The sequence below is a fragment of the Patagioenas fasciata genome, chromosome 2 (assembly GCF_037038585.1).
Source record: "Patagioenas fasciata isolate bPatFas1 chromosome 2, bPatFas1.hap1, whole genome shotgun sequence".
Classification (NCBI taxonomy): Eukaryota; Metazoa; Chordata; class Aves; order Columbiformes; family Columbidae; genus Patagioenas; species Patagioenas fasciata.
Window position 1 is genome coordinate 98,789,385 of NC_092521.1, and position 25,458 is coordinate 98,814,842.

At 39.8% G+C, this 25,458-nt stretch overlaps 1 protein-coding gene across 3 annotated transcripts in view; it reads right to left on the reverse strand.

Moving 5' to 3' along the window:
• MBOAT1 (membrane bound glycerophospholipid O-acyltransferase 1) overlaps positions 1–25,458 on the reverse strand; it is a 58,612-nt gene that overhangs the window by 22,274 nt on the left and 10,880 nt on the right. The window contains exons 2-4 of one of the 3 annotated variants that reach the window (XM_065832771.2): positions 12,047–12,192; positions 11,446–11,523; positions 7,687–7,782 (exon numbers count right to left, since the gene is read on the reverse strand). In XM_065832771.2, the coding sequence (XP_065688843.1) occupies positions 7,687–7,782; positions 11,446–11,523; positions 12,047–12,192 (320 nt within the window). Of the gene's footprint in view, positions 1–4,630; positions 4,905–7,669; positions 7,783–11,445; positions 11,524–12,046; positions 12,193–25,458 lie in introns of those variants that run through there. The other 2 variants (XM_071804622.1, XM_071804623.1) reach the window with 2 other exon arrangements.

Genomic DNA, 25,458 nt, shown 5'->3' on the forward strand with positions numbered 1-25,458 from the left:
AATGATATCTCTGATTCATGTTCTGCAGAGTTTTCCAAGACATTCTGAATCATCCTCAACTAAAATCGATTTACTGGTTCCAAGCAAATGCAAATTCAAAGGCTAAGATAAACTGTTTGAAATCTGATCATCCCACTATGATAAATCAAACTAATTTTCAAGATCATTAATATGCTGAACATGGTAAACATAAGAATACTGGAGAAACACATTCTTTCATCATAAGTGGTCTTCTTTTTTTAATACTAAATATGGCTAATCTTTTTCAAAAGTCTGCATGTAATTCTGCATGAGCAGATAACTTGCGTTTTCTAGCCAGAAACAGACAACATGTAGTATCAATTTCTTCATCAGAAACTACTTTTATTGTTTCAGCAGTCTCTACTTGAAATGTCAGTAAAAAAGCTTGCATAAAAAACCCAGAACAAGCTTAAATATACACAGGTCTGGAATACAACAATAACATAAGGATTTGTTCAGCAGCTCTCTTTGGGTCATTCTAATTTTTATTACAATTCATCTTTCAAGAAGAATTAGTTACAAGCTATTTTCACCATTAACTTCAACATACTATTTCTCAAAATAGATTTTCCCATTCAGACAGAATTTAGCCTTGCTTCAAAGATACACAAACCCCAATCCATAAGCACACGAAAGCAGATTTTTTTAATCCTTAAGAGAGACAGAGGCTGTCAGTGAACCAGCAGTTCTGCTGCAATAAACACAGATTTTTATTTTATCAGTGCTTGACCTTTTAGCTTTATGGGTGAGCACTAACACTTGTTACAAATTGGTGCAATTTGCTGCATATGTTTCTTACAGCAAGCACTTTATGCCAATATTGAAGTGGGTAACTTTAAACCTCAGGCTCAGAGCCAAAACCGTGTGCCTTTAAGTGGCCTAAATTTAGACACTTGTCTTAGAAAATGGGGCCACCACCATAAGCCAGAGAGAACCAAAACACAAACAGTCCTGATGTGCTGATCAACTGAGGGAAGTAGAAGTGCAGCCTGCACTAAAGTCACACAACATACAAACACAGAGAAGAGAAAGGTTCTCTTCATCTATATTAGGACTCCATCACCTCATTGATGGCGCATAGTAACCCAGCAGAAAAAGTCAGTCTTATGCATTTTAATCAGAAAAGACAGACAGTCTGCCTCTCTCAAACCACAACTCCAGAGGAGACAAACGAGTACAAAAGTGATGTTTCCAACACCATGGGTGGGAGGGAGACCCACAAAGTGCATCTGAGACACCCGCAGTTCTCTCTCCTGCCATTCATCATATTACACATCTGCACATCTCTTCTATACCCTACTTGGGAAGGTGAAAACCTGCTGTACAGTGGCAACGGGATGACACCCTCTAAATCTTTCACAAGATCAGTATCACTAAACGCTTCACACAAAGGGTGAGCAAGGTTTCAGGTGAACAGGGAGCACCTTCCTCCTCCTTCACCCATCTACCATTACCTCACTGATTTCATCTCACTGGGGAACCAAGCCTTCACTGCAGGACAGGGCAGAGCACAAGAAAGCAACAGCAGTGCTGGAGCTCTGGCGTACTCTGGCTCCCGTTTGAGGGGGTGGGCCTCCCCTCCCACCTTCTGTACACCCACACTTGTCCCACTCCTCCCTGGGGACTCACCAATCTCTCCTCATCATGCACATATACATAGAGCATGTCTAAGACTGCTTTTGTTTCTTCAGAATGAAAAACAGTCCTTTCCCCCATATTTGTAGAGCAACGCATGAGGACACAAGTCCTGAATCAGTATTAAAAATTAGATAAGAAAAATACATTTAATTTAGGTGGAAAATTAATATAATCATTTCCTAAATACACATGTGAATGGTTATTTTTGTTCAGCCTTTCAGGTAACCTCTAATTTTAAACAGCAATAAAACACTGAGCAACGCGTGTAAAATACAGCATCATATCACATACAGTCATCTATCTCTAACGTGATAATATTTGAAACCTTTGACTCTACTGGAAAAAGCCAGAAGTGCTATAAAACTTCCAATAATCTTTCTTTCTCCCAAATTTTGAGAGATGTACAGGTTATTTTGACTGGGGCAAATTATTAGGATTATTTTTAAAATACAGCATACCTACTATATCTGCATTTACAGATGAAGCATGAAAATTTACCCTTAGAAAGGGGGCATTTGAAATAAAACACCTATTTAAGAAGCCCAAATGACTTGAACTCAGTCATATTTGAACACCTTCCAATCACTTTGCAGCTGCACACTGAGTGCTATGATGATACATCCTCCACATCCACTAGTTATAAACTAGGACAAAATTAGATTTACCTGTGGTGTGATTTTTTTTTCCTCCCTCTGATTTATGTATTAGCTAAGAGTTTTATCTTAAGTTGTAGATGTGTTGTACCTCCTACACACAAACCATAGTGGCCAAATTTTAATTTAAATAAATAAATAAAATATCGCAGGGAGTCTGTATGAAATAGGAAATTTCAACAAATTTAAAAAAACAAAACAAAATAAAAAAAAACACACCCTCTCTTTAGCTTACATTAGATGCCTTGAAAAATAGCACTAGACAAAGATGCAACAGATTATTCAGGAGAGGGTTTTACCTCTCTAATTAAACCTTCCGAATGAAAACATACCAGTTAATGTCATTTTTAAACATAGCTTGCCTGGACGTAATAAATTTGCCGAGAAGCACAGGAACTAAGGATGTCAGCAGATGTCAGCCTGCTGTGGGGATCCTCCCTGTGTCACAGGCCAGCTTCTGCACTGAGCGAGCTTCGATGCTTAGTAGAGAAAAGACATTTACCAAGCAGAGTCTGCCTGACCTTAGGTAATCCTGTGGAGGAGTCTGGCACACACTCACTAGAAATAGTTTCCACTGACCCGATTTCACTAAGAGAGGAGGTGGAGTCAAAAGGCTCCCTGCAGGCAAGCCTCCAAAACAGCAAACATTTATCTCAGGTTTATCTCCTTAGCCCTGAAGCCACAAGGAGAAGTTCACGCAGTCGCACTCTGCTACGACATTAAACACGCTGCTGAGGGGATTGCCCAGCCACAGACACCATGACGGTATCACTGGCAGCGGGCTCCTACTTCTGCTTTTGACAGCAAAATGAAGAAATGCTGAAGCACACAGAGGAAACATACTTCACTAAACACATCACACCTCCAAAGTAACTTCATTTTTTTTTTTGTGAAAGCTCCCAAAGAACATTTCTTATGCCTTCATGATAGGAGCATTTCAATTTAAAGAGTATTTGCTTCTGGAGACATGTTCTGAGATGTACTAGATGCATGGAGTCAGTAGCAATGACTGCCTGCTTGAACTTTGGCTCTTTCCCACATTGCAGCTTCTGTGTCACCAGTGGCAAGTGATCTTGGTGCAGTTTCAAGTGGAGAAATGCCCAGTGAAGCAGGCAAGGCATGAGCAGGCACAGCAAAGAGACTGACCTCCCCGACCTCCCCTTGACCATCCTGCCCACACCCTGCTGTGCCACCCCTGGGGACCTGCTGCGGAGCACAAGTACCCACAGCTGCTGGAACATGAAGTGCAATGCACTTCATGAAGTGCAATAGCACTTCATACATTTAAAAACAAAAACAAAACAAACAAAAAAAACCCAACAAAACCAAACACAACCAGAAAAAAAAAAAAAAAAAAAAAAAACCACAACCAAAAAAAACCCCACCTGAACTCACAGGAGCAGTTAGTATTTCTGCATGGCGTTTTATAATAACATGGTAACAGAGTACATGTATGTTTCCATCAGCAGATGTATTTCCTTTGTAAAAACTGGCTCTTGTGCCTTGGTTCCTTTCTTTTGTGGTTGATAGTAAGCCACTGAGAGGGGAAAAACCAGCAACAAAGCACTAACCACTCAACAAAAAATCACTGCCTGATGTGACACTTGTTACTGAATTATCTGCTTATATGGATTTTTGAGAGGGCTCTTTCACTGACCATCCCTTTCTAAGCAGTTTGCTGAGAATAATGCTTCAGTTCTGCATTTGGGATAGAGTGAAGACATAAAGATGTCCATTCTTTCTGGATAGTGATGTCCACCAGAACACACATGTAAGAGGTACACATTTGACATCTGTAGGGAGGAAAATTGCTCAAGTCTCCCTGATAATTCAGCTCTGATCTCTCAAAGACCAACAGAAGGCTGAAAGCAATGCCCATGTGTGTGGTGATTTTCACAAACTGAGTATCTTTTCTGTAAGGTATAGTACAAAAACATTCACATATGCACAATCATTTCCTGACATTCACTAAATGAGCTGCAATATTAGGAAATGTTGCTTGGACGTGACAAGAATTCAAAGAGGAAATTGAAAAGCTCTATGGTCTTAGTTGAGCAGAGGATTAAAGCAGATACATCTGAATTCCATTCAGATGAAGATTTGCATATGGCACTTGTTCATATAGTTTGCTAGACTCTAACCATACCTGTTACTAGTTTCCAAAAATCCCAGTCAAGTTCCATTGATTTAAACCAATTTCTCCCTAAGGCCATAATATTACAATACTCAGGCTGAGTCTGTGATACAAAGAAAAAAAACCCAAACTGTACATTAGTATTACCATTTTTATAAAATTGTATAGAAACCAGGCAACTTACCAGCATAATCCTCTTAGCATAAAGAAGAAATAATAGAAAGAAAAAGAGAAAGAGTTATGATTTAGTTTTTCTAGGTACAATGTATAAATGCTATGGCAAATCAAGCAAAATAAAATATGCATGTTTCTAAGACTGATTTGTACTAAGGGGGAAGCACAGCGTTCAGTTATTTTATAGTTAGTGTTCAAAAGTGAATAGTATTCTTTGAGAAAGTAGTCAAGATAAAATTCCTAAACTATGTCACTGCATTTTTGTGAAATAATATGAAAGAACTTCAATAAAATACATATACTTTAAAAAAAAAGTAATTTAAATTAAAGTGCAAACTGGAACTGCTTTTCATAAAAACATGGCATGTAGTTTAAAAAAAAAAATTAAAAAAACAGAGTTTTCACCTAGGACTATGCAATGCATAAAAAACTCTTAAATCCAGAAATTGCTGCAAGCAGCTTGAGTACAGTTTTGATTGTGGGAGTCAGTGACCAAACCTACCCTTTGCACAAGTTAGAAGAATTAACTAGTCACCAGTAGGGAACAAGTTTCCTTACTTCTTAACCTTGAAGTGATGAGTCACAGTTTGATCTTCCCTTTTCCAGTTTACCTAAGACATGACTCAGAATTTACCTTGTTCTCTCCATCTGTACTTTAGTTTTACAAGCTGTGCTCTCAAAATGGGGGAACTCCAAACAAATAGGTCAACCAGCTATTACAAAATAACAATAAAATACATTTGCAAGCACACATCAAAAGGGCTATGCATGCAAGCTGTTGAGTGCACAAAGCAGGGCAAGAGAGCAAATGAGGTATGCCGCCTTTCAGCACCGACACAGGGAAACACTCATTTAACATTTATAGGGAACTGACATTGGGAATCTGATGGCGCTACAACTGGTTACGTGCCTTTTTGATGTGGATTAAAGATTGATCCTTGCAATTAGAGATCACCAGAGACTTATGGGATACCAAGACCTCAAATAAAGTTGGCAGATGACAAGATTTCTCTTCTCCCTTAAAGATTCCCTTAAATCCAGTGTTTTGCCTTCTCAATGTATAAAGGATGCCCCAAAAGAATGGGAGGCTGGAAGGAGATGGACATCGCTCCATAGATTCTGTCTCTGTTGTTTCTGAGGGAGAACATTAAGGGCATCCTTCCAGCCAGAAGCCTGTTTGAATGTTTCCCTATTACCACATGCAATAGATGTAGAACCGCCAAACACAGCAGAATGACCAAGAGAAGGTCCAGTTGCTGCTCATACATAGTAAAACTACCATCAGGGAGTATATTTTGTGTCTGTGGGTTACCATATCTGTTTAGGTATGTGCATAAAGCTTCAGTGGGCACATATTATTTACAGCTCAGGAAAACAGGTTTTAAGTAAGATTTATGATGCTGACGTGGGCTTCAGCACTTTGGATTGAAAGTTTTTATTAGTAACACTAAAATATTTTTATTTATTCTTAGTTTTTAAAATACACCATGAAGATATAATTCACATCCATACTTCATTTTCCAGTTGTTTACTGTTTGGCAGTTTTACGTTTGACTGAAGTTTAGGAATTGGTTTATATCTTGAAGCATCAGGACAAAATCAAATAACAGAGTAAATTCAGGTACTATTCTTTCAGTACTGTTATTATACTCAAGTTCATCATTAGATAGGAGTAGCTTCTTTTTCATCGAGAGTGCAGAAAATGCTACCTAGTCTATAATGTAAACCACCGTCCACCTCCTTCTACCTCAGTCTCAGCTGGATCTTTATTAACTTTATTCAGAGAGAGACAGCTAATATGCTTCACAGTGCATTTCTGAAGGCACTATTCAGAAAAACATGCTCTCTCACATCTCTGTCTTGTACACACACAGAGCTATAGCATTCCAATTCCATTTATAGGCTTCTTGGTATGTCACGCTCTTTCAAGACATGATTTTGTGTATTAAAAGAAGTGCAGAAAAAAAATATAGAACTAAGTTTCCCTAAATGTATGAACTGCCATTTCTGCCCCTTCCTCTAATAAAAACTCAAATGTCTCAGAAGAACCTTCCCTCCTTAAATTAAATGCTTAAACCTACCATCTCATACAAAGACACACGCACACAGACAGCAAAACCCTTCAGTGTCCTACTCTATAAGACAGAGCCTTGGAAGAGGCATTTACAACTTACTGTGCAGTTTACAGAAATTTTTTGTACTACGTTACTACTTAGTCTGTATTCAGACATTCAGTTAAACAACTACAGATTATCCCATTGTTTTTAGATCATGCAAAAGCATACCTTCATCTCATAAACAAAATATATAGGGTTAGCTGACTGTAATTGTGTAAAGCATCCTCTACTGCTTCAGCAAAATCAGAGAGTACAGTATATATGAAAAACACTGTTCCACAGAAATGCACGGCACATAAAACGTTGTGCTATTTAAACAGCACCCACAACCTGCCCCTGCAAGAGAACCCAGTGCCGACAGCAAAAGCTGATCTCATGTCTCTCTGCCCAGGTCACCCACTCGCCCACCTCCCACCTCCCCCAGCCACTCGCCCCTGCCCAAGCCCTCCCCTTCCGCCTGCTGCAGCGCCCTGGGTGGGAAACACCTTCCAGCTGGGGCATGGAGGTAAATCAGAACGGGGGAAAGGGTGACCCAGAGCTGATGGTTGTGCCCAATAAGGTGCGAGGAGAGCAACCCACTCCACCTTTCCGGGGAGACCACCAGCGACCAGAGCAACAGCTGCATGGCTCACCAAGGCTGCAAGTGCTCCTCCAGCACGGGTGAGTCACTGCACAGGCTCGTCCTCCCAGGCTGCTCTCACTGCAAGTCTAGCTAACCAAGTTCTACCTTCCTAACTAGATAGTGCCTACCAAGAAAACAGCAGAAACAACGAGTCAATGCAAAAATCACACAGTGTTTATTCCTTCCTTGTAAAAAAAGTAGCCTTAGAAAAAGCTTAAGGGAAATAAAACTGTAGGCACTCCCTAGATAACATAAAAATTATTCTCAAAACATACCAAATTTAACTAATACAAATTGACACAGGACCCACCTTGCAGACTCACTCACCCGGAAAAATCTGTAGTGAGAATACCATAATGAAATATGTATATTCGGCTTATGTGGCACAATGTGAGGTATCCCATAGCTACAACAAAGGAGTACCTAAAAACATAACATACAGAACACATAGTTACCAGCACAAGTACCAACAAGAACTAGAATCACTCACATTGGGCTTGGGCTTGTTCAGGGGTAGAGCTTGATTTGTATAAATTAGGTTGTTAACAAGTCTGAAGCTATGATATAAGATCTGGCAGATGTTTTCAAAGAGGATTGATGTTTTGTGTACTCAGCTGAAACATTGCAGAGTTGTCTCCTCACACAGAGGGTGGGGATAAAGAAGAAACAGGATGACTTCAAGTTGGGCATTTCTATTTCAGAGTTTTTAGACTCATATATTATGTTGAAATTTCTGTCTGACTTGAGTGTTTGAAACCAGGTGATACTGTATGAGCGTTGCTAAAGTTATCCATTGCCTTTTTTATCTGTAAACACTCTTCATTTACCTGTATAACTCTTCTTCAGATCTGCCAGAAACTAAAATACTCTCTCTTATAATTTTGTATAAAGGCAAATAATGACATGCAGCCTTATGTTTTCAGCTATAAATACTGAAAGGTGCCCTTTTCCAGAAGAAGCATTCCTTAAGTGGAGTTTGACAAGCTCTGTTTTTCAAGATGATTGCAAAATAATTTTAGGCAGGAAAGGAGCATGACTCTGTCTTAACAGTTGAGAGGTCTGAGCTCTAGAGGTGTTGCAGCATTTCGGTGGGGCAGATGCAGCCTTTACTACAACTAACTTCTCCCTGTATTCACCCGAGCAAGAAAGAGGACATTGGGAAGGTAAGAAGCAGACGGATATTCAGAAATAAGATTGACAAATGAAGCAAACTAGACACTGCAACAGGGAGCTGGGACAACAGAATGAAAGGCTAGCGTCATATGGACAGGCCAGGACCAGGTCTGCTGGTATCCCCTGCATCAGGAGAAGATAGCCTCATGAACGAGAAGACACAAAGACCTACAAAGGAATGAAACTGCACATCCTGCACACCCAGCAGAGCTGAGACACAGGAGGTCAGGCAGGCTGGTAGCACACACTGACAAGTGGGGTCCCCCCAGATTCATGGAAAGATTGATCATGGGGGGGATCTAAAGGTAGAAATCACACAAGAGGAAAAGTCAGCAGACCTCTGAAAACAATTCAGGCCTTTATAAAATCATGACTGGCTCTAAAAGAAACGAGTTTTTCCTCCCTGAGGACTAATAAACTGCAGTGTGAGTGACAGTGATGGATCGCAAGGCAACTTGCAGGTCACACGGCCCACAGCAAACAGCTGGATGAAAGGCAGGCTAAGGGGACATGACAGGTCCTTCAGGAGATTCAGAGTAGAATTTATCTTGTTTTATTTCAGTCAGGCATCCAGTCCAGCCTCAGCAAGATCCTTGGGCTCCCTCTCATCAACAGAGAACAGAGAGCTTCCCTCCAAAAGCAAGTCACCCAGCTCAGACGTGTAACAGTGATAGATGGGATAAAGCATCTAAAGTAAGCCTCAATGCTTAAGTGTAAAGCACCTAGATCAAAAGGGGAGTGGGTAGGAGAGATATACAGAACTGCTGCAGCAGCTGGGAGCATTTCTGATGCTGGATTAATTTGTCCATTTATAGGCCTTGAACGTTGTTGGCAACCTCACCAGAGAACAAACTAGCAGAAAATAACCAGGGAAAGGACCATTCAGGTTAAATTATGTAGTTTCTGTATTTCATTTATTTACTTCCACTTGCATTTTGGAGGGAAAAAAGCCATGTTTTGGAGCCCCACTATGAAGAATCCAATGCTCTTACAGGCCCTCTGTATGAAGAGATTCAGTCCTTAAACTGGTATTTTTCAAGCTTATTCTCAAACAGCTTGAATACACTGTTATTCTGCCAAAACCAATAATGTGGATGTTCTTTTAGTCTCACTGCTATGGCTAGTGGAATACAGTAGAAAAGACCTAACCCAATCTTCCCAGGCCTCCTAAAGTTTTTCAGCACGTTGGATTGATATTTCATATTGATTCAAATCAAGATGTGTCTATCTTGCAGCAGTGTCATTATATGAACCTGCTTAATTTGTGTTCAGTGTACAGCTGTTTTTTCCATTATAACTAATTGGCTAAACAGTAAGAGTGAGAGGTTCTCCTATTGAAACTGTGCCCATTTCCCTACCACCTTCTCACCTTCTCCAAGAAGACATAAGTAAGTATTGGAACCAACAGACTTGGTTCCTCTGATCCACCCTGAGTAACTCCTGCATTTTCCACCAAGTCAAGGGAAGGGACAATGACCAGGTGACAAGTAATACACATTTTTAGGGCTTTTTCTTTCTGGTCTTTGGATGGCATTCCTTTCATAAATATTGTCCAAATACTTAAAAAAAAAAAAAAATTATTAACTACCTCTGGACTTCTGGCCTTTGCACTCTGTGAGGGGGTGGAAAACCCCCCCTTGATTCACACCTGCCTTGCTGGTGCAAAATGCTAGTGACTGCTGTTGACACTGTCACTTAAGGTTCATGTTTCTAAACAATCCTAGACAAATCATAAGTGATGGTTCTCATTTGGATATCAGAGAGGGGTCACACCTCAGGAAGAGATAAAGAAGGGTAGACAATTATCTGAGTTTTAGAGCCTCAGAGAGCCCTGGCCCTGAAGAGGAGAGAAGAAAAGGTTTTCATTCCCCAGCTCACACTGATGTGGATGTGGGTATTCAGCAGCAGCTACAGAGACACAATGGAGACAGAAATCACCTGTAACACACTCAAACCAAATGACAGTATTAACCACATGCTCTTACAGAAGCCAACACCAAAGGAAAAAAAGTAGGAAGAACAGCCAGCTCATCCTTCTAGCCTCCTACAAAGAAGCAGTTTCACAAATTAAAACTCCTAGTTATGCAGATTGATGAGAAGCAAAGAAGTCCACCTACACAATTTTAAAAACTCCCACCTACTGACCTGTAACAGAGAGTATGGTACCCACATGAGAAGGCTCAGTGACTGAGCACAGAAGTTTTTCCACATGAACTTTCTCTTACTCAGTAAAACAAGCAGATGTAACTACCATGTAGTTTTCATTTTCATATGAAAATGCTTTTGTCTTTTAGCCAAGAAGGGACTCATTTGCTAAAGCACTTTTAGGAGTCCTAGGTGTCTTCCTTCCTCTGAGACGTGTATAGGAAAAAGAAAGATCCCATGCTGTAAGCTTCTGCTTCAAAGTAGTGACATTTCTGGTACTTTCTACTTTTTCAAGCTCAAAGCCCAGTACCAAATGCAAGACTTAATTTCATAGATCAAAAAGTTAAGCTGCCACAGCGACCTTATTTGAACTACCTAACTCAAGAGTAAGTGGAAAATACCTAAAGGCCAAACAGCAAGGGGGAAAACACATTACAAAGGATTAACAAAAGCGATCCTCAAGGACACAAGACCAAGGAGAATATGACTTCATTATGTTTAGGAAACTAGAGGTTAGGGCATAAATTGTTAAGCCTGTGAAAGCTGACTTCTGAGGCCAGTAATTTCACAGCGAAATGCAATATATCAACATAAAAACCACAAATTGAGATTACAGCTGTTTCTGTAACTAAACGGACAAAGCTCCTGCAAATAACTGGGAAAGGCAGGAAAAAAGAGAACATGGCCCTAAAAAACCCTCATGCATCTCCATGAAAGGAGAGAAGTTGTCAGTGGGACAGCTCCAGACTTGCAGCCACATCAACTCACCTGTGGATGTTGGGAATACTTGCCATATTCATAATGCCATAGTTCATCATCACCAGGACAAAAAGATGAATGGAATACCTTGAAAACAACAAAGTGAATATTTAGATAATTTCTGTATGACCTGGAGTGGTAGCTGTTCAGAGCAATGGAATATTTTTCCATGCAAATGCCATGAATGCCATGTCATATCATGGTATCAGTAAACATGGATAATCACAATGACATCTTTATACCCTGAATATCCTACATAGATTAATACTATCAAGTAGAGATTGTCAGTGTGTTTCATTCAGAGAAAGAGCAGCCTGGTTCAAAATGCTTGTTCAAACTGGATGCGTTTTTTCCAAAAGAGGTATCTTCACAGCAGACTGGTGTGGCTTTAACTTCCAGAACAAACATTACAGATTAAATATTTCACTTACAAATATTTTCATGGTTCATTTTACTTTGAGGGTTTGGGACGGTTATGCTGGCTAGGATTTTTTTTTTAGCATAACATAGACACTGCCTTAAGACTAAAAAGATGTAATCAAGAAAAGCCAATATGAATTTAAAACATATTTTTACCCAAGCCTTGTCTACATGGTGACTAAATACTCACCACCCAAAGCAGAAGACAGCAAAGTATATTCCAAAGAGGGTGGCAAATGCATGGCGAACAGCAGAGCTGGCATGACTGGGACCCAAGTAAATACGAAACCAAAACGCAGCCAAAAGTGCAAACAGTTGACAGGCTACAAAATTGATCTGTAAAAGACAAACAAAACACAAAAGGATTGTGATTCATGGATGGCGGGGGGAAGGAGTCTCTCCATTCTCAAAACAAGAAAGAGCAGAGCCAGGAAAAGAAGTGGACAGGGGAGTGAGCGCAATGAATCTTTTATTTCTTAGCATTCTCACTTGTGAGCAGAAGTGGTAACTTTACTTGGCCAGCGATGGATGGGATTAAACAAACATGTAGCCACCTGAAACCTCAGACAGAAGAGCAGGCTGCTGCTGCCACAGGTACAGGCAGGCTGTCCCCAGGGCAGGGCTCGGCTCTGCTGCCAGCCCAGCCCAGCCCAGGGATATCACCCGCATCTCTGTCCTCCTGGTGGGAGACAGGCCAGGAAGCAGACCGGTACTCCAAAGCATTGCCCCGGTGCCTGACTTTCTCCACAAAACTCAAAACAGAGGCAAAATCAACAACCCTGATGTGACGCTGTTTCACAAGCAAGAACTGGACAGCCTTCTTAGCTGAAATGCTCTACTCAACAGCATTCTCCATGCGGGCCTTTCAATTGACCAATTTTTGCAGTTCAAGAGTGCAAATAAAATAACTTTGCTCTACCATAATGCAGACAGCTAAAGGAAAACACTCCTCAATTTTTCTTCGGCTATTGCATGTCTCTATAGAGCCTGGGAAGCAGTTTGGCACTGTAAGGAGGCAGAAACAGCAGTAGGAGCACAAGACAAGCATATGCTGAGGGCAAGTAAGTAGTCCATGACTAGAGTCTACTCCTGTCAGACACAAGGGCAAGCAAAAGCTTCGGTATCCTCAGAGCAAAACTGGCACCAAGCTGCCTTCTTCAAGGCACCTTCTCTTTGACAAACTGAGCAAAAATTCCAAAAGTCAGAAGAACAACAGAGCTCAGGAGCTGTCTCTAACAGAGGAATGCAGCAATAGGTTATGCAAGCCTAGATCCTAGACAGCTGAAGTTAAATTCATTTACTCTGCTGCAGTCCTTTCATTCTTTTTCTTTTCTTTTTCTAACAAAAACCAACCAACCAAACAAACAAACAAAAAAAAAAAAAAAAACAGCAACAAAAAAGACTAATTCACCCTTACTTTTCAGCAGCAAGCCATCCTAGAATGAGTAAAAATAAATAGGCTGATAGGCTGCACCACATAAGCAATAACTTGAATAAGAGGATTATCCAAAGCTATTAGTCTGGGTCAGGATGATATATCTCACTGAGAAATGCTTTGACATGTTGGATGTCCAGAGGAGATGGTTGGATTCGGCCAGGCTTCTTGTCAAAAACATTTACAATGTGTTTAACATGACACTACAGCCCAAAACTGCTTTTATTCTGGTGGACTATATCCAAGGTGGTGCTGTTCAAGCAAATGCTTTTAGTAAAGTTTTGTTGGGTACACTGTTGCAGTTCCTTTATTTCAGTGATGCAGGCACCCATGCAAAAGAATCTAAATGCTTAGATATGCTGAATTTCAGTTCTTTGGGGCAGAGACAATATCAATTAATTTTTTGTTCATGTAAGCAACCAGCATTTATACCAGACGGTATCAGAGAACTATACAAAAGCAATAATTAGCTATGTCTTATTATGACAATACTTTATACTTTCTTTAAATAAGACAGTTCTTGTTTTCTGTGCAAAATGTAGAAAGTAAGAGGAAAAAAATGCACTGCTCTCACAAAACCCAGATGCTCTAGTAAAAATTCCAAACTCTCATATGGTCTATTACCACACAGTTACACTCAAAACACTAACTCCCACTTTCCCTCTTCCCACAGCCGAAGGTACAACAGAAGTGGCTAAGAGAGGCCATCCCCTACAGAGTTGCTCCAATTGCATCCTTTCTGAGCAAGTTTCCAAGACTGATGGATGCTAATTCACCAATGCCAATTCAGTAAACCTTAATCCCATCTCAGCCTGCTCTCAGGGTCATATCAGTACATCCAGTGAAGTTCAACTGTGTGGTATGCAGAGCCCCTCCGACTCAGTATAACAGAGGAAAGTGCAGAGACTCCAAGAAACCTGATGTGGCTGATTGTTTAAAAGACAATACTCCCTTTCTGTGCAGCATCACTCATGGAAGCTTTATACCAGTAAAAACCATCAAGATAAGCAAGCCTTTGCTTTTTACTTTCATCCAATTCTTGTACGTTCAGTTCAAGATTGTTAAAAACGCTGAGACTTCAGAGGCTCACACAAACAGCAAAATGCCAGATCCCACCATGGCACACTTGTGGTAGTATTTACATGGGTAAGGCAGGTAACTCCAGCAGCAGCAGCAAGCAAGCAGCAGAGACTGCATCACAAGCCAATATGCAATACAGAACAGCACAGCAGCCTTGCACACATACGCTGTTGCTTGCCTGTCCTATCAGTTCTCCTGAGCATGTGTTACCTGTGCTACTCGGATTAAACGTAGCTCAGGTACACCAGCCAGGCCACTATCACATCTCCATTTTGTTTTGCAAATTAACCAAGATGATTTCTTCTCTGTGCTGGTTTTGCAGGAGTTGGGGTAAATCCTTGTATAAAAGCAAAAGTACACACTAGCGTTACATTTCAATCACCATCCATCTATAATATAGGGGTTGTTTCTGCACAGCAGCCAAACACCACAGATCCGATGTACTCAGCAAGCAATACTAGTTTTCATTTACCTTTTTTGTACTGAATTAAGTTAAAAAGTACTTTACAGAGGAATGGCTACAGAACACCACTAGAAGTTTCAGCTTTGACTCAAAAACCTAAAGATTAACTATCCTTTTAAGGATCTGTAAATGACAGTGACAGTGTTGAAGAGACACAAGCACACATTAGGGTTGGCGGGTGTCATTTGAACATTACATGACCTACCACAATAGCATAAAGGAAGTGAGAAGGCTGCACCCAATGCATTGCTTAGGAGATCAACTCCCAGATACCAAAAAAATGCAATCTGAAATGCAGAAAGATAAGACTTTTTGCTCACCAGCTGAGAACATTCATGCCTTTGCCCTCCTGAACTGCAGCCACCATAACTCTTCAGCAGCTTTCCAGGTTCTGCTCCTCCATGGCCACGTTTTTCTGACACACAGAACTGCTGCATTTGTTTTTCTTTGTCTACCATTAAGGCTTTCAGGATTTTTTTTGTACTTACAGTAACACGTACACATTACAAACCACATGATCCGTTTTAAAGGATTCAACAGCAGAGGGGTTTGGAGAGGTATACCAATGAACAATAAAGCCGAGTAAATACAATAACTACTGATCAAATCTTTCTGTCATCCATTAGGTATTTATTAGTACATGTTGGAAAAAAAATAAAGGGAAATAGTATTGGAGAATACTTCTTGTATCTGTCCACCTATAAACCTGCACTTAGAATGTGAATGCACCAAAATGATCTCTGATTTCTGTGGGGTTCAATTTGAAGACCAAAACTTAGTGATGCAGAGCTTACTGCAAGGTCTAGTGCATAGTTTACTGCAAAATTGACTTTTAGACGTGATGAGTAATTGTGGAATACTTCTGCAGATCAATCACTTTTGAGTTTACCTGAGCCAAGCTGAAAGCGTGGATAAAGCAGGGCAAATATTTTCTTAACTATAGCTCTCCAAAGAGATGCAGGGAAGTTGTTTGTGTCTTGACTGTGAGGAATGTAACACAAATGTCAAGACACCAGTAAAACCGTGGTGCTGCTTTCCAAGTGCTGAGAAAAGTGGTTTTGCCTCGCAGGCTGAACTCCATATTCAAAGCTGAGCACTAACTTTGGTACCAGACTAAGTCTGGTCTGTTCTCCACAGAGTACTAGAGGGATACAATAGCTTTTCACAGGGCTACCACCTCTATTTAGTTATTTATAGGTATTTTAAACACATTCAGCATTCACCTCTGTACACATGCAGACTGCCGGTTCATCTGACAGTCACTTTACTGCACTCCATTTAACATTATTTTTTTTTCTTCACTCTACCTATTTATGATACCTAAGTAAAACAGAGCCTTAAGATTTTAAGAAATATTGTACTGCATCACAAGTGAAGTAACAGTCTCACTTTCCTCCCTTTCCAAGGAGGAAAGGATTCATATTATTCCCTTTTGGTTATTTCCACTGTTGCTAAAAATACTTTGTAAACAGCAAATTGAGGGCTTCTGAGCACTGATGAATGGTGTCCACACAAAAATAACATAGAAATTATATGAGAATTAACCTTTCTCATTCCAACCCACCATTATAAGTCATTTAACCCATGTTTTGAGCTAGTCACATCAATTCAGTGTTGCAATCAATTTTTTTTTCATATCTGGTTTCAACTTTGCTAGTAGAAAAGAAACACCTTTGCTTTTCACAGTCATTTTCTTCCACACTCTAGCAAATAAGACCTAACAAAATTAGGAATCAGAGCACATGATGCATTGCCAAAACAAGATACTATCTTACTTTCATTTTCCCTGATGAAACTTGGGAAGACAGAAAGGCAGCCTCATCACAGTATCCTGCATCGACATCTGGAAGACGTGTCTCTGAGTCACAGCCAGCTGAAGACAGCCTTGCAATGCAGAAACAAGATATCTGCACTTTGGGAGAGAAAATCTGGAACAGCTCCAGCCCAACTGGGTTGATGGTTATTGTTGTCTGGTTAAGGAATTCTTTAATATCTGATAGTCTCAAATTTAAAAGGCCAGATGGATCCAGAGCATTTAAACATGAGGTATGAACAACAAGAAAAAAAAATAAACTGCAGTTCCTCCTTTTATCCATTCAAAATCTGTAGTAGCAATAACTCAAAGTGATGCTTAGACTGCAAATCTGTGTTTTACACAAAGCTGGCAACCAGGCCAAACCAACCAACAAAGCACCTACGATGTTGCCATGAGAATAATCAAACATAATGGCTTTGGGATCTCCCTATTCTATTATGCTGAAATCAAAGTCCTTAAAGTACATAAAAGGTTCATTCCATCTGCCTCAAGCTTTTGCACCTTCTTCCATTTTCAACAAGGTGAAAACAACTCAGCAAATGTTTGACTGGTACTGTAGGAAGGAGAAACACTAACTCCTAGGTATCCAGAGTCACCTTTTCACTCACCTCCATGAACAGGCAGGGCATATTACACAGGGAAGTCACCTCTTCAACTTGCTAACCATTCTCGGAGGAAGACCACAAAATGTTTTGCTTTATCTTTTATTGGGTCCCATTAACCATCTGGGCGTGGGCACTTTTAAGGGCAACAGCCAGATGGCAAGTCACAAAATAAAAGCTCCAAATACCTGGCATTAAATACACGTCTCTCAAAATCACAGCATTTGGAGGACATGAGCCCATTGCTGATTACACTGAGTGGCAACTATGATCCCCTTTTTTTCCTGGTGGCAAATTGGCTCCATGGCGGAGGTTTAAAAAAAAAAGAGCAATTCGTCAAATTCCTCTAACATGAAAGCCATGGAGCCATCCTTCATTTCCAAAAGGAGACAGGTAAATGTCTTGTTCGGTGCACTGGAAAATTACTGAAAAAAACACACAAAAGAAATCTTACAGGGAGAAAATGGGAAGTGCTCTTCCTAGCTAGAAGTTCTTGAGGCGGGAACAGAAAATACAAGAGGAGGGAAAACCTGGTTTTATAGTTTCCCACCAAATCATCACAGTCTTTGTCATCACACAGTATAGTTCAGGGTAGGCCATTAATCACCCACTTCAGGAAGTTTCAATTCCCCTCATCCCACAAGCGAATCTGCACATTTCCCTATTTAAAGAAGTGGTAACAGACATTTGAGGGTTACTAGATCACCTTCTAGGAAAAGATAATAAGCAAGATTAAGCACACAGTCTGTCTAGTGCTTTTAACATGTTCCTTATAGTTAAGTACCAGGAAGAAAAATCCTGCATTCTCTTTTGACCACAAAAATATTTTGCTTTTCCTTTACTACTTTCTTCCTCCCTTATACTTGCAGAAAAACTGATCTCACTTTCCAAAAATCTAGGAGGATATAACAAATTGACCACACAGTTTTCTCCAACCTCCAAGTGGCAATTAAATCTATTATCCAGTCCTCTGTAAGCAAAGTTCCTGTTAATGCTATAATTAATTCACTATGAAAATCACCACATAAGAAATCACATTGCTGACTTCTCACTCGCTTTATGACAAGGTGCTGATGTATCCCAAACAGCACATAGCCTTTGGACAAAAAGCAGGCATGTAGCACATTCATACATGGTCACAAACAGAGGTACAAGTGTGTTATGATACAGCCAAACTGCCAGAATATTCCCAGCTAGCATCCAGGTCCGTTCCCACTTCAATGTGCAGCAGATGATGCAGACTGTCCTCAGATTATAGATTTCGCAGAAGACACCTTTACTTTTATCCCAGGCCTTGCTTGCGCTTATCACCCAAATGAGAGAATAAGGCTTTAAATCTGCATTTCATCTGCTGAACAAAAGACAGCGTACAGAGGCCTCCCATGGTGGCTCAGCATAAAGATGAAGTTGGAACCCATGGTCAAGATACTCTGTATTTGCTGCTATCTACTAATGAGCCACTGAGCATAAGTTTAGGAGGCTGCTACAAGTTTTTTATCTAGTATAATAAATTAGACTTTTTCCTCTATTCACTAACCACGGATCACCAAACAGCTGTTTTCAGTATTTGGAAAAGCGTAAGAAACCATGTTAACAGGAACTACTGACAGCAACTCCTTCTCAAGTCAAACCACTGTCTAAGGAGTCCAACAGTGCTTGGGTAGCATTTTGGAAAACGGATGGCATAATGAAGCATTCCACTTTGCCAGAGATCAGCCACATTTTCCAGGATGGTGTGTTTCTTGCAAGGAATAAAGCAAGAGCTGCAAAAGTGCAATAACTTGGTTTATCTGTTTAAAAGATTATTTTGCACGTATAACCAAAGACACCTGGCAAAAAACATGTTAAAGTTCACTTTGCTGGAGTCATTTCTACTTTGATGTGAAAAAAGACGACCTGCTGTTAGGATAGCATTTTCTAACATCCAAATTGTGATATTTAAAATGGGTGTGTTAAGAATGAGAGATGGAATATTCTTTAATAAGATCATCTCAAAGATATCTGATACTTACTGAAATTTTTCAAAATATTTTGATCTTCCAGGCTATTTTTATGAACCATAAGAACAAATATTCTCTGCAGAGAGCACTTAACTCCACACAGGGAGGGGACAAACACCCCCAAAAAGCAGGACAGTATCACAGAAACCATGTCAAGCTTCCCAGTGCTAGGATTTTTACTTCCACAAAGAAAAAGGATTTGTGTATCCTCATCTGTGCAGCTCCACTTACTGCCCACAGCGGTACCGCTTTGCAGAGAACTCAGTCCACTGAAAGCCAGCACAAACAGGCGTTTGTGACAAAACCCTAACTGACTGTCACTTGCAAGCTGCTGTATTTTCTGTCTACAGCCAGGCACTGTGAAAAGCAAACAGCATAGATGAGAGAGGAAATTAATTCATTTACACTGGGGAACTACCAGTACAAGTACTGAAAAGTCACATCTCCAATGTTATACTGATACAACTCACTTATCTGACTTCGTACTGCACGGGTCCTGCGGCAGACTTTGAGGGGCAGAAGCAAAGGTTTGAAAATAGAATTCCTCTCACAGGAAAGAGAGCGAGAAAAGCATGTATGAATGACTAATTTAAGATTATTTTCCTCTTCAGAAGCAACACTAAGTTCTCATAGCCCTGGCTTTTTTGTTGCTGTTGCATGCAGAATATGGAGTTGGTAAAGTAATACTTTACTGACAGTATTTGGCCTGTTGTGCTGTTTTCCTGGGTAAATTCTGCTGTTTCCCTACTTACAGGGTCAAATATCCTTCCATGATTTAGACTATAAACTTGAAACAGATGTTCTTTCTGGATTACTCCTATGAAGCCACTAGCAGAATAATCACTAGCAGGACACACAAATACAGCTATAGAACAGATTAAATTAAAAAAAAAAATAAAAAGAAAATAAAAAAAACCCCACAACATTTAACTCAAAAGGAAGCTTGAGAAGTCAAATCTACATCGTAATGCTAAGCCACACACCCATATATTTACCTTTGATGGCTGATAAATTTAACGTGTGGACCTGATCCAAATACAACTTGCTGTCAACAGCTCTTACATTGACCTGTAATGACTCTGCATGTTGAACAGATTTTTAAGTAGTGATCATTTATGCGCAGCAATGTTCTGCCACTACCTGTAACTCAGTAATTACTGTTCTCTCAGTAAGCAATGCCAAAACATAGCATCATCAAATTCCCTTGTACCTGAGATAGACAGCACTAATTTTACCTGCAATAGAAGCAGCAGTAAAATCAAACCAGCCAGAGCCTTTAGTCATTCAGGTATGGTTCTTTTTAAACCAGAATGCCTTCAGGTTTTTAGGAAAGCTGTTTCATTTCTTCAGCCTACTTAGCAATGAAGTAGAGTGCTAATCACCGTACCTTTAAACCAAGAAGAGTACTTTAAAAAGAATAATTTGACATACTTCTGTGCAGGTATACTATCACATGGTATAACATGTCAGACATGTCTAGAGGCAAAACTACAGCCAGAAGGTCAGAGTATAGAAAATATTTCAATAAGAAAAAAGAGGAGTGAAATGCTGTTATCCAAATGGGAATTTTTACAGGGGGGAAATAAATAAATAAATAAAACACAAACACCAGGACTACCACTCTTGCTTTTCCAAAGGCTTCCACAGGAAGTAGGAAGTCATTGGGATCTTGTACTTCTCAAAGGAAAGATGGCATCTCGTAGCGTCCAACCTCTTTGCTTATGCGTAGATTCAAACTGATGCAGGAGGAACAGACTGACCTTATCATGGCATTACTTCATCACTCCAGCTCTTCTCACAGGGTCCACTCAGAAGACCCGATTTAAATTTATGTAAAGTTAGGAAACAGACGCTGAAGTGAAAATGAACAGAAACAAGGAAAACAACCACAGGAGAAGTAAACAACAAAGCAGAGACCTGAGTGCCTGCAAAGCCTTCTCTGAAAGTCCCTAGAGCTCCAGGAACCTCCCCTGTGTTAAGGACATCACAGCACTGGTTCTCACCTTCCTTTGCCACCTGTAGGGCTCAGGCAAATAACTGGAGCTTGGATCCTTAGTTTTCATAATCATCCACTAAATACAACAGTTACCCATCTTTTTCCCAGAAATGATTTATCGAATAATAGATATTGTTCCCCACTGGTCTTTCAGACCTGGTGAGCGCTCCCAAAACCCAAACTATTTTCACATAACCTCTCAAGAGCATTCCCTAACTCCTGCTCTCCAACACTGTCACCTCGCCCACCACAGACAGAGGGTCAGCAACAAAAAAGAAGCAGGAATGAGACAGGTTTCATCAGCCATGATTCAACTCAAGCTCACCAGCCTCAAGCACTAACTGCACCATAAATTTCTATTTGTTTTCTACTTTTGTATTCTTCAATAAATAACTTCAAAGTAGCAATATCAAGAGTAGCATCAACACAGATAGGCACTTTTCCCTCAGATTTAAAGGTTAAATTAAAAAAAAAAATTAGAACACAGCACAACACAGCAAGTCAAGCACTTTTTCACTTTGGCTATGTAATTGATCTAAGTACATAATTGATTTATTCAAAGTGCAAAGAAGGAAGACAATACAGACAAATGTAAGTATACGCAGACACCCTGTTGGCACATCTTTCTGTGTCTTCAATGTAAATTATATTCCTCAAATACCAATGGAAGTTGCATGAATGTAGGAATGGCAGGATCCTTATAGCAATGTTTCTGAAGTCTCAATTCAGAAACACACTTAACTTTCAGGCCAGATGAAAGCCTTGCGCCTGCACACATTCACCAATTTAAAAATAAAACAGTAGGTTTAAAGTGCAATCCTTCACTTGAATGGGAACTGGCACATCTAAAATAACTTGCCACATTATTGCTGTTGCAATGGCTGTGCAATTCTATTTTCAGTTCCTTTTCTATACAAAAAAGTGTCAGTGGTCTTTAAAAATACTCACCAATACAAACAGAACAGTTTTGTTCCCATTATCTCAGTGATATCCCAGTAAATGCACACAACAGAAAGAAAAAAGCATCAGGCGAAAAAAAGTGTCAACTTCACAAGTTATTTTAAACCAAAAGAAAGTTGGGCTTTTTCCCCCCCCTGTAGAAACTGTCAGCACTGTGTTAAATTTAGGCACATTATCCTTGGAATTAAGTGAGTTTATCGAAGACTAAGCCTTTCAGACATCTCAATGGTGTTATATAAGAATTTATTAGGCCCTTACACATCAAAAGTCTGGAACACCCTGTATTTAAACGCTCAGTCATCCCCATAGTAACTTAAAGCAAGGGCACTGTAAAAACTAGTATATTAGGACATGCTTTAAAAATTCATGCAAGAATTTTGCTAGAGGAAGAGGTCCTGACATCAATGCCTGAGCTAGTCCACCTAAATTTACTTTATTGTCAATGTGGAAAAAACGCAATTCTAGGTTGCAATTTATCTAATCCTAAAACACGAGTCTAAAACAGGTACTTCTGCTATAAGAGTAATCTAGATGAGTAAGTTTACATACAGAAATGTACACTGCAGACTCACAAAGATGAACAGTAGCCATACTACATGCATTAACTTTAACAGAAGTAAAAAGACATCTCTGGACCGTGAAACTGAGTTTCCATTTAGTTGCAAGAGATGAAATTTTTAAAAATGACCCACAGTTCCTGGTGCTCCACTTTTTTGGTTTACCACTTCAAGACAGCTTAAAATGCTATGATATTCCAGCAGCTGGTATTCTGCAATAAACTAGGCCCACTTCAAGTGCCTGAAGTAGAGCTGGAGGGGATGGTGGGGAAAACTGCAAATCAGGAGGCACTCTGAAAAAAATACTACTAGTATATCTACTGGCAGATATTTGTAGAAGAGTTTAAGGGTAACAATGCTCCTACGCGATGGGTGTAGTCAAACGCACCCAGTTTCCTGTTTCCTCAAGCAGGTGCTGCAAACCTCAGTTCCTCCTGTCCTCTTCCTTGTCTAAGCAGTTTTGCACCTCCAGAACACCCAGTAACAGCACTTCCAGAAGAAGGGAAGGAAAACTCTTGTGAACAACAAAGAAAATGCTTTCAGTTGAGCTTAACAACATCACATCAGGGTACATTGTCATGGAGAGGTGAAGACTGATATTCTTTTGCCCATGCTCCAACCTTGCAAAATACAGTGCACAGATCTCAGGGAGCCACCATACCTTTTCCAACACTGCAGAGCCACAGAATTCGTACAGAAAACATTCCCGGCTACCTTTCAACATGGAATTTCCTCACAGGCAGAAGAGACTACAGAAAAATTTTTGGGAAGCCATCAGTAAGGGTCATGGCAAATCTGCAGTAAATCTGCTCAGCTCTGGACCCCCAAGAAGGAAGGAGTTTTCCACCTTCCTTTGGCACCACTGCCTAGGGGTTCCCATCTCTCCTAGGCCAGGTCATACAGAATTAAATCAACTGCAAAACACTTTATTGTAGAACTGATTTTCAGTCAGCTCAAACTGTGCAGATGCACAACTGAGAGTTTTTTCGCAAGAGAAGAAAAAGGAACATAGCACAAGGAGGGAATATACGTAGAACCACCTTTTTTAGTAGTAAGCTCTAGTCAGAGCCATTTATTTGGCTGGGAAATCAGATTTTCAGTTTGTATTAGGGCAATTGTCTTTGCAAACATAACAGTAACTCTCTTTATTTCTGTAAATAATACAAACTTTCTATTCTGCAGTTGCTGGCAGAGTCCTTCATTTTCACCATGGCCCTTGATTCTGCTGGTAAGCACATTTTCTAGATAGCTTTTTCTTAATTTTTTTAGCCTGTTTTTAAAGAGCTGTGTATGGTGGTTTTGTTTTGGTTATAGTTTGCTTGCTTGTTTGTTTTTCAATACAAACACAATTATCTTAGTTACTACAACAGTAACTGTAAAGAATTAGCAAGCCTCCATAACTGCCAACTTCAGATACTCACTTTCACAATCCTCAGATTTCACAGCCATGAAATATTGCTCTTCCCTATTGTTCTACAGTTTAAAAGTAAAATTATTGCTCTGTGCTGTTTAATATAAGATCTGTTTATCTAACCTTCATTCATGTGGGCTGCAGACCTATTTTTAATCCCTTCAGAACTCTGGCAGGAAGAGAAGCCATCATTAAAACATGTACAGTGACAATATCCTGTTGTGGCTGCTTTTTCCTTCCTTATTTCTGCTTAGAGTTTGCAGCACACTCACTTTATGTTCATTTATTTTGGATCTTGAACTATGCAAGAAGACAAGAACACAGCCCCAGTTGTTTAGTCATGCCTGTGTTACAAGCACCTTACATCTACAGTAAATATCTCTGGAAGCAGAACTTCGGAGCATGTCTAATTTTAGATGCTCAACTTCAGACACTATTGAAAACAAGTAACTTGGGGATGGTAAGTGCTCAGGATTTTATGCAAGTCAAACATTTCAACCGCCACTAAATTGAAATATCTGGAAATCATTAGTACCTTCACAAAAAGTCATGCCCTGAATGAATTCCAGGGGTTATCCCCTCAAAAAAAAAAAAAAAAAATCCTTGTTTTCAAACTTAGCAACCAAATCAAAACAAAAACTAACAGGAAAACACACAGCATAAGCAAGTGTCAGTTGGTGCATAAGCATAATGAAATGTAAAGTAAACAATAAAAAAGAAGAGGTACTTGGATTCTGCTATAAATTAATTTCATTTGCACTATAGTATATTTGAGGAAAAAAAAATAAATTTCCTTCCTTCATTAAAAGCATGATGCCTTCTTTATATATCCCCCACTAGAGTTCCATGCTTCTATTTGCATACAGTACATCAGAACTTTGGGTTACAACACCAATATTTTCCAAAGATAACTGCCATATCAGGAGGAAAAAAAACTCACCCACATTTGTATTACTTAGCCACAGTATTACATTTTTCCCCAGGCGTATTCTTGCCATGCTTATGAGTCAGCAATAGCAGAAACTTGACTTGCTTTCCTTTACAAAGGACAGCAATCATAATGCAACAGGAATAAGTCTCATTTTTTCCCCTTTAACAGTGCGGGAAAAAAAAGAAAATAATGCAGTTACATTTTATAATTATTAAAGTGATGCTCCTACTATGCAGTGTCAGGCAATTTATTGTCCAAGAAACAAAGTACAGCAACAAAATTCCAGAAACTCCAAGTAAGCCTTTCTCAAAACACCCTACGAACTTGAACATAACCAGGGAAAAGAAATTC